This window comes from Zingiber officinale, unplaced genomic scaffold (assembly GCF_018446385.1).
Source record: "Zingiber officinale cultivar Zhangliang unplaced genomic scaffold, Zo_v1.1 ctg40, whole genome shotgun sequence".
In the NCBI taxonomy this organism is placed as follows: domain Eukaryota; kingdom Viridiplantae; phylum Streptophyta; class Magnoliopsida; order Zingiberales; family Zingiberaceae; genus Zingiber; species Zingiber officinale.
The window spans coordinates 26,921-36,238 of record NW_024589942.1 but is presented as its reverse complement, the minus strand read 5'-3'; the positions used below and the strand labels follow the sequence as shown (position 1 = coordinate 36,238).

Below are 9,318 nucleotides of genomic sequence, written 5' to 3'. Positions count from 1 at the left end.
AATAAGAATTTTTTTTAATAATACGTTATAGTCAATTTCAAGTCCCTAATTGATTAATAAGAAAAAATTCTTAATAATATGCCACAATCAGTCGTAATACTTATACATATGTGAAAATTATTAATAAATCTTAAAATTATTTTTAAAACTTTAGAATATGTGAAGCAAATGGAATAAAGCAGCTCGATAAAAACCTAGACCTAGAGCTAATATAATATAATCAAATCGAGACATTGTAGATAGTACTGTTATTACACCTATTAAAGAAATAATATTCATTATATAAGGTATGATATGAAAAGAGGAAGAAGTTGAGCTACAAGAAAAATTTCCGCTGCTACCATATATTAGGTGTATAAAATTCTTAATAATACTTACATATAAGGAAATTATAAATCTTAGAATATAATGTCCATTTGGAGAAAAAATTCTTGTAAATTCAAGATAATTGGAGCTCGAACTGTGGGTACTTAGGTGACAACGTGAATATTCTACCGCTGCACCATAACCCCGGGGCTCAATGAAAATTAAAAAAAAAAAAAAAAACATTAACATCATTTCATTTTAAGCTTCATCAAATTAATTAGTAAAGGGTATATATATATATATATAATAAATAAAAATGGGATTGATTTTAATAAAAAGCAACGTGTTTTTTTTATTTTTGCCTAATATTATTATGTACAGTAAGATTGATAAAAATATCCGCTAAACCATTGCAACTAAATTGGTAAAAATATACCTGTTTACTGTCTAATGTCTAATTCACCACATTGCTCCTGCATTCCCGCTCCGCCCTAGGAAAATCACTTTCCACCGCACAGCACAACGTAAACAGGGAGGTAGTGCATCGTTATATTAGGAACTTCTTCTTGCATTTCGTTTATTCAAACTTAGTTATCATTTTGCAACGATGGACTCTGTTTCACAATCTTTTCCTCTAGCTGCAGTGGCCGTGGACAAGGATAAGAGCAGCCAAGGAGCCTTGAAATGGGCCCTCGATAATGTCGCAGTCAGGGGCCAAACCCTCATCCTCATTCACGTCAACACTCATGCCGTTTCACGTAAGCTGTTTGTCTTATTGCTTCATTCCACAACTTCTCTAGAAACTAAAAACAGAGTAAGATCTAATGCCAAAATTCAACATAATTAATGCAGCGGATAGCATACGCAGGGAAATACTTACTCCTTTTCGATGTTTCTGCACCAGAAAAGATGTGAGTCACTAACTTCATATATTCCTCTAAATGCATGAACAGAAAAAGAATTTGCAATTAATCATCTCTGCTGATCAACAGATCAAAGTCATGGATATGATCTTGGAGGGCACTGACGTAGCTAAGGGCGTAGTGGAGTTCATCTCTCAGTCGGGGATCAACAAACTAGTCGTCGGAGCATCGAGAGGAGGCTTTGTGAGGTATCTTAACATTCTTCTAAAGCACTGCTCTAACAAAGGTTCTCACTGTCTGCATACTGCTACCAGATCATTCAGAAACTTGGACATCAGCGTCAACATTTACAAAACCGTGCCTGATTTCTGCACTGCTTATGTGATAAGCAAAGGCAAGCTCTCCTCTGTTAAAAATGCGATCCGACCAGCTCCGGCCGTTTCGCCTTTGAGAATCCAGCTCCAGAAACAAGCCAACGCAGATCAACCAAGTCAACAGGAGAAGAAAGGTACGATGATCGACTTAACTTGTCATTTGGCTCGACTAGTTTCACGAACAACTGAAGGAGGCATACATTTGTCAGGTGATGCTGCAGCTGCGACTCTCAAACTGAGTAAAGAAAAAGAATCAATCAGGTAATTAAGATAAGCAACATGACAGACGTGTAGGTATCTGTTCGTCCTCTCATCTCGCCTCTCTGTTTCAATGCCTTCGAACAGGTCACCGTTGACGAGAGGGGCCTATGCATATAAGTCTGATGTAGATTTGACGTCGGGCAGTGACATATCGTTTGTAAGCAGTGGGAGGAGGAGCACTGATCAGGTCTTCCCTCCGAGGATCTATTGCCTGCCTGACAACGACCTTGCTCACAGCTTCGAGTCTCGACTATCGCCTCGCAAGTCTGTGGGTGTTCATTCCGCTATGAACGGGTACTCTTTTTCTCAGGAGAGCTTTGCATCTGACGCATCGGTACGTGAATACAGTTAGCAAAAGAAATCTAGAAAGCACAAAAAGTTTTGTGCATGATCGCTCGAATGCATGCCTTGGAACTTGCAGGAATATCAAGAAGCAGAGATAAATAGACTGAAACTGGAACTCAAGCAGACAATGGATATGTACAACGCAGCTTGCAAGGAAGCGCTTCTGTCTAAACAGAAGGCAAAGGAGCTCCATCACTCGAAGATGGAGGGGAAACAGAGACTCGAAATCGCCCGACTCGCGGAAGAAGCCGCCTTGGTTCTGGTAGAGAAGGAGAAAGCAAAGTGCAAGGCAGCATTGGAAGCAGCCGAAGCAGCCCAAAGGAAGGCTGAACTGGAAGCGCATAAAAGGAGAGAAGTGGAGATAAAGGCCATGAAACAATCCGTCGACAAGAATCCCTCGAATTCGTTTGTGCAAACGGACGCGAGGTACAGGAGATACAAGATCGAGGAGATCGAGGAAGCCACAGAGTACTTTGCGGCGGACAAAAAGGTTGGAGAAGGAGGGTACGGTCCCGTCTACAAATGCTATCTCGATCACACGCCTGTTGCCGTCAAGGTACTGCGACCGGATGCGGCCCAGGGGAGGTCTCAGTTTCAGCACGAGGTTGAGATTCTAAGTTGCATCCGGCACCCAAACATGGTCCTCCTCCTCGGTGCTTGCCCGGAGTACGGTTGCCTGGTGTACGAGTACATGGCGAATGGGAGCTTAGAGGATCGCTTATTCCGGCGGGGGAACACGCCGCCCATTCCCTGGCAATATCGGTTCCGCATCGCCGCAGAGATCGCCACGTGCCTTCTCTTCCTCCACCAAACGAAGCCGGAGCCTCTGGTTCACAGGGACTTGAAGCCTGCAAACATCCTGCTCGATCAGAACTACACCAGCAAGATAAGCGACGTCGGCCTGGCCCGCCTTCTCCCGCCCTCCGTGGCAGACCAAGTCACTCAGTACCGCATGACGACGGCGGCCGGGACGTTTTGCTACATCGACCCGGAGTACCAGCAGACGGGCATGCTCGGCACCAGGTCTGACATTTACTCCTTTGGAATCCTGCTGCTGCAACTGATCACTGCGAAGCCTCCCATGGGGCTGACCCATCAAGTGGACCGCTCGATCGAGACGGGAACGTTTCGACAGGTGTTGGATCCCTCCATCCAAAATTGGCCGATCGATGAAGCTTTACGGTTCGCCAAGTTAGCACTCAACTGCGCAGAGCTGAGAAGGAAAGACCGGCCGGACCTAGGAACAGTCGTATTGCCGGAGCTCTATTGGCTGAGAGCTTTTGGGGAAGAAAACACGCAGCAATTCGCAGTGGACAACAACGTCGGCACCTCATCGTCACACGATCGAGTTTCTGTGCTGGTAAGGCGTTCAGTTCCCTACACTTGAGCTGCATGTCACTAGATTGAGCTTCCATGACGTTCTCTTTTGTTTCCTCCAATCATTCAGGATATCAGGAGTGGCCCTTTGCATCAGCAATCAGGATATCAGAGCTCGAGCCAATTTAGCGGATCGTCGATCAACTGAAGATCGTCGAGCACATCATTGGAATATTTCAATATATCGTTGAACAAAATGCAAATATTGCCTCTCCATGCACACTCAGCAATCAGTTAGATATCAAAAATTAAGTTGTGAAGATTGTAATATGTGCACAGTTCTAAATCTATGTTGGATCATTTTCACTGTTTGGCAATGTATAGCTGTAATTGTTGATAATTCTAAATGCATGAATTAAAATGAATTAATACGATAAAGATTTACAGTGATCTCTCATAAATCTGTAATCGATGATGGCAAGATTTGTTGTCGGAAGAACGATCATAGGATCGGAAAGCTCTCCGTAATTCCACGAACCAAATCTCACCGCCTCAGATGTTCTCTTTCTCTCTTTCTTATCTTTTTTCTTACGTTGCCAAATGATCCTTGGACGCACCCTTTATAAAGAGAAATAACTCAGGAGTATAATGAACTTTTCCATTAAGAGTAGTGGAGAAAATGGACATGTTTCCATGTTCTCATTTCCTACATCTCCCACTCGTCCATGGTAAGTCACTAAGACAAGTTCATTCAATTAAGTCACAGACTAGTTAGTCACAAACACTAAATAAGTCACATAGACTATTTGAGAGTTTAGTCACATAGACCATATTAGAACATTCAATCCATACTCAGAGAAAATGGTTCGTGTGATAGCAAACACACTGAGCGATAGTTGCTAAGAAGATTGTTACACCTTACATAGCCGCTCTCTGAGCAATCAATACTAACAAAGTTGTTACACTTTACTTATCCTCTCATATAAATTAGAGACACACTCTACATAGCACATAGCCTCTTTCCTGGTGGCACATAGCCTTTATCCAGGATCCATCCAATCTCCCAGTGGCATATAACCATTATCTTGGAGATATCCTTGTCTTGCTATTTACCCAGATTAAATAATTTTTATTTACATCAATATGAACTTATCTAATTCCTTATTATGACCATTATGTCAAGAGCATATTTCATATCCAATATTCACATTCATTTCTATACATAACAGAAATGGGTCCACCAGTGAATAACATCAAATGATGTAAATATATTTAATCTTCCTTTTTAGTTAGAATCTATTCATACTAATCAGTCGCTTTCCTAGTTATGTTCCATAGACCGAATCATACATAGTCATATGATACATGCTAAAGTAGCAGACACTGATTAGAACTTCAAGTAAACAGCTAAACAGTCACTAAGGTAAAAACTGAGATTAACTTATAATCTCAAAGGTTTCACATAGTAGAGAAACAAGGATCCATTCTCCAACTACCTTTATTGTCACAATAGCACATGTGGTATGAATCATATATTACGATGTTATTCTCTTTACTAAAAAGAGCGCATGTTGTGTTCAAATTTAACATCGTATAGATTTTAATCTTGACATACTTAATGTCTAATCTTGAATTCAACATATGAATTCTAATCTGGCCTTCAATAGGTTTAGTAAATGGTGGGTTCATTTACTTCGACCATTATTAACATATAAATGATCTCATCTTGACACAATTATCAAGGCGACCTCAACTTATGGATCTGTCTCTAATTTCAGCTACATAAGTTGTTCCATAAGTAACGGTCTTACTCCTATTTGTACTTAACAAATAGATATGATTGCCCATGTGAGTGGACCAATCTCTACCTGCCAACATGTTCACTGAGATCTTATAAGAATGTAACAAATACAACATATACACTGAATAGATTATGACAAATGACAAAAACAAATCACAAAGTTTGATTGTTATTTCAATATTATTACATTCTACGAAGTCCCAAAGACTTTACATGTTCTTTAAATGACTCTTTAGTCATTGGTTTAGTAAAAGGATATGCAAGCATAGCACGTGTAAGGACAGACTCAAGAATTACTTTTCTTTTAGCCACAATATCCTCATAAAATTATATTTAATTTCTATATGCTTGTCTTTGCTGTGATATTTAGGATCCTTGGAAAAAGCTATTGCAGTTTAACTATCACAGTAGATAGTTATTGGACTCCCATTATCCTCAGCAATTTTCAGATGTTTCAGGAACCTTATCAACCAGACTACTTCTTGCACAGCCGCTGAACATGCCACATATTCAGCTTCCATAGTCGACAAAGCTATACAAGCTTATTTCTGTAGGACCGTGATCGTTCGATAGAGGGGGGGTGAATATCGATTCGAAAACTCGAGTGTAAAAGTACGCAGCGGAAAAGTAAATGAACACAATTGATTTTACTTCGTTCGGAGCCTGTGACGACTCCTACTCGAAGGCCGGTGGTCCTTGACCACTTTCGTTGGGCAATCACTAGCAATTCGAATGTGATTACAAAAAGAGTGTAAGAAATGCTAATGAAACAAAACACAAAGCTATACAGAAAAGAAAGCTTAAAGAGCAAGGGCGCGTTGTCGGAGCTTTGTTAGCGTCGCTGGAGCACAGAGCAGCAAAGCAATCTGGGAATTCTGAGATGATATCGAAGCTCCACCCCTGGGGCTTCTTTTATATGCTGCTCCAGGCGCCCTGGTGCGACGTGGCAAGTCCAGTCAGGATGCTCCACGTGGCGAGGCGACGCAGAGGATAAAAGTTGTCTCCGGGCGCCCGGACCACCTTTTTCCAGAGATTCCTTCTCCTGCAAAACAAGGTTAGTCCGAGGCAAAATATATCCTGCAACACAGATTGTTAGCACAATTTATAAAGTATGAATTAACAGAAAAAGTATGACTTAGATTTCGTCTTTCCGAGACCAGAATTTAGTCACGATCTCGACTTAGATATCCGAAATGGATCTAAGCCGGATCGACGCCTAATGTTCCCTTCCTGGGAACGCGTCCTCGCAGTCACTCCCCTCCAGTGACTTACCTTACTTACCTGCCAGGTAGTAGTAGTAGTAAGAAGGGTGGTCGTTACACCGTTGACCTAGCTGGGCTTCGTGCCTAAGCGTCCGGTCAGCCCGTCGACCCGCTTGGACTTCGTGCCAGCTATCCGGTCAGCCCGTCGACCTAGCTGGGCTTCGTGCCAGACATCCGGTCAGCCCGTCGACCTGTCTGGACTTATCCTGCACACTCGATCAGAGTGTTAGATCAACAATAAACCTAACTTAACCTATTTGTCATTCATCAAAACCTGGGTTAAATCGTTAGTGCTAACCGCACCAACAATCTCCCCCTTTTTGATGGAATGACAACCTGGTTAAGTTAGTGAAGATATTTGCAAGAAAAACAGATAACATCATTATGTGGAGGTTTTTAAGTTAGTTTGTATTTTCAATTGGTTTGGCTAACTTAACCCACCTAACCCTCCCCCTTTGGCATTCATCAAAAATAAGCATGTTTAAAAAAATACAGACTTCAGACAAAGTAAGGAGTCATGTCAAGTTAATCTGGGGGAGTTAAATTTAGTAATTTATCTTTTGTAAAAGAGCTAAGTTTTGAGACAAGTTTAAAAGATCTATTTTTCAAAACTAGGTAAAATTGATTTTCTAAAACTGAGTTGGTAAAGGATTCAACTTTCAAGACTTAAGAACATAAAAGACTTGATTTTTCTAAAGCTAGTTTTCAAAAATAGGTGTATATAAAAAAAATTTAGATTTAAAGGCTAAGTTTTGTGAAAAAGAGCTAATTTTTCAAGTATAGCTTCTAAGGTTAAGGTTTAAGAATAAGTTCTAAATTTCAAGAATTTTTTTTTTTAAAACAGGTTTCAACTCTTTTCAAACATAAGCAAGATTTCAAGGCTAAGTTTTAAAATAAATTTCAAGATTGATTGAAGTCTAATTTTCAATACTAAGTTTGTAAAAATTTAAAAAGACTTAGTTTATAAACTTACGTTTAGTTTACAAAAATTAATTTTTGTAGAATTAAGTAGAATTAAGTAAAGTCAAATTCTCAGAACTAGATTTTTAAATTCAATTTTCAAAACTACGTTAAATCTAATTTTGAAATTCAATAACTTAGTTTTCAAAAATAGGTTTAAGAAATTTTAAAAAAAAATGTTTTGAAAAATCAAAAAATTTTAATTGATTCCTCCCCCTGGACCTGACATCAAATCAAATGTCTAACCATTTAGTTACCGACTGACTTATCAAAAGATAGTAGCTTTCACTTGGTTAGTCAAGTTAAGGTCAATCTTAACTTGATTAATATATATTTTGTTTTTAACGCCCAGACTTATGTCGATGCACTGAAATAAGCATCTTAAGTCTTAGGCAAGTGGCCTATGCATCTCACCCCTTTCTATTGTTTGGCAAACACAAGCAAGGTAAGTCTAGGGTTTTGGTGAGATGCTCAAAACTAGTCCTATGGGTATATGCTTTCTAAGGATTCAAAAACTAGTCTAAGGCCAAAACTGGTTTTGAAAATCTAAAAATGGAAAGTTTTGAACTGACACATGTTTGAACCTATGAGTTAAAAACAATCATCTTTGAAAATATTTCTGAAATTCAAAATTCCTAGGCTATCAAGATATAACATAATCAATGCAAGTCTGAAACATCACTAGATAGATCCAAAGTATTTTACAGGTAGTGTAGCTACAGAAATGAGTCATAACTAGAGCTACTGAGATGATGAAGGGGGTGGTCCAGATCCCAAGGATCGGAGAAGCGCCATCAGCTCAGTGTGTCGGGTCTGCCCGGCAGCTCGTAACTCAGCAACCTCTCGCCGTATGTCCTGATGAAAATCAGAGTTCTCCTGCTGGAGACTCGCCATAGCTCTCTCTAGTCCGGTCATACGGTCGGCTAGAGTGCGGGGAGCGTGACGTGGTGCTCGAGTGGTGGTGGAGGTGGCAGCTTCCTCCGGAAACAGTGCAAGCATGAACTCGTCCCCTCGCCCTCCCGCTGTGCGTCTCCCACTCCGCCAAGACATAGTCTCGTCATCCCTATCTACGTGGATACCCGCTAAGGAGAAGTTCCTAGCTGCTATAACATCGAACTCGGTCATATAGGCAATGTCTCCTCTAGTGACATCAATGTGCAACGAGGACATATATGCTGTCGAATGTGACAGTACGGCATGTGAACTCGTCTATCAGTCACATATCCAGCTGAGTAGATAATGGTGGAGAAGATATGTAGGCTGATGTCAATATCTAACCTATGACTCAGGGCATAGAGTAAGAATGAATGGAATGGGCGCATCACAGCGATGTCCCGAGTGGTCAGTGGTAAAATGCAACAGACTAAGACCCTATAAAGAGCGTAGTCCTGGACTCGGAGTTCTACCGACCTAAACTGGGTCACAGTGGGACCTCGCTCTCCCCCAAAAAAATACGAATAAATCGTATCGAGAGTAATAAGTGAGTAGGGATCTCCGAATGGTAGATCCCTGGGAGGATAGCACAAGAAAGGGCAAATAGATGGACGTAACTCTAAAAACTCTCAGATAGTCGTAGGGGAAAACGTGATATCAGTACCCGCTGCCCTAGTGGTATAGGTGAGACCGTCTACTTTCACTAGGTTATTGCAAAATTCAGCACACAGACTTATGTTTACTGGGCTGGTACATTCGACAAGGTTCTTTAAGTTATAGTGGTTTATAACCTCTATAACGGAGACACACGAACCTAGAAAGAACGATCTATTTATACATTTAGTCCTAATGGCCTTATAAATGGTTGACTCAAACTTAAGCCTTAGTTCATCTGT

The 9,318-nt window shown here is 40.6% G+C and overlaps 1 protein-coding gene across 1 annotated transcript; it reads left to right on the top strand.

Moving 5' to 3' along the window:
• The first annotated feature begins 913 nt into the window (after window positions 1-913).
• Window positions 914-3,674, top strand: LOC122037430 (U-box domain-containing protein 35-like). The gene is made up of 7 exons (XM_042596904.1): window positions 914-1,064; window positions 1,159-1,217; window positions 1,299-1,417; window positions 1,484-1,804; window positions 1,889-2,138; window positions 2,226-3,509; window positions 3,597-3,674. The coding sequence occupies exons 1-7, from the start codon at window positions 914-916 to the stop codon at window positions 3,672-3,674; spliced, it is 2,262 nt and encodes a 753-aa protein (XP_042452838.1).
• Window positions 3,675-9,318: the final 5,644 nt, after the last annotated feature.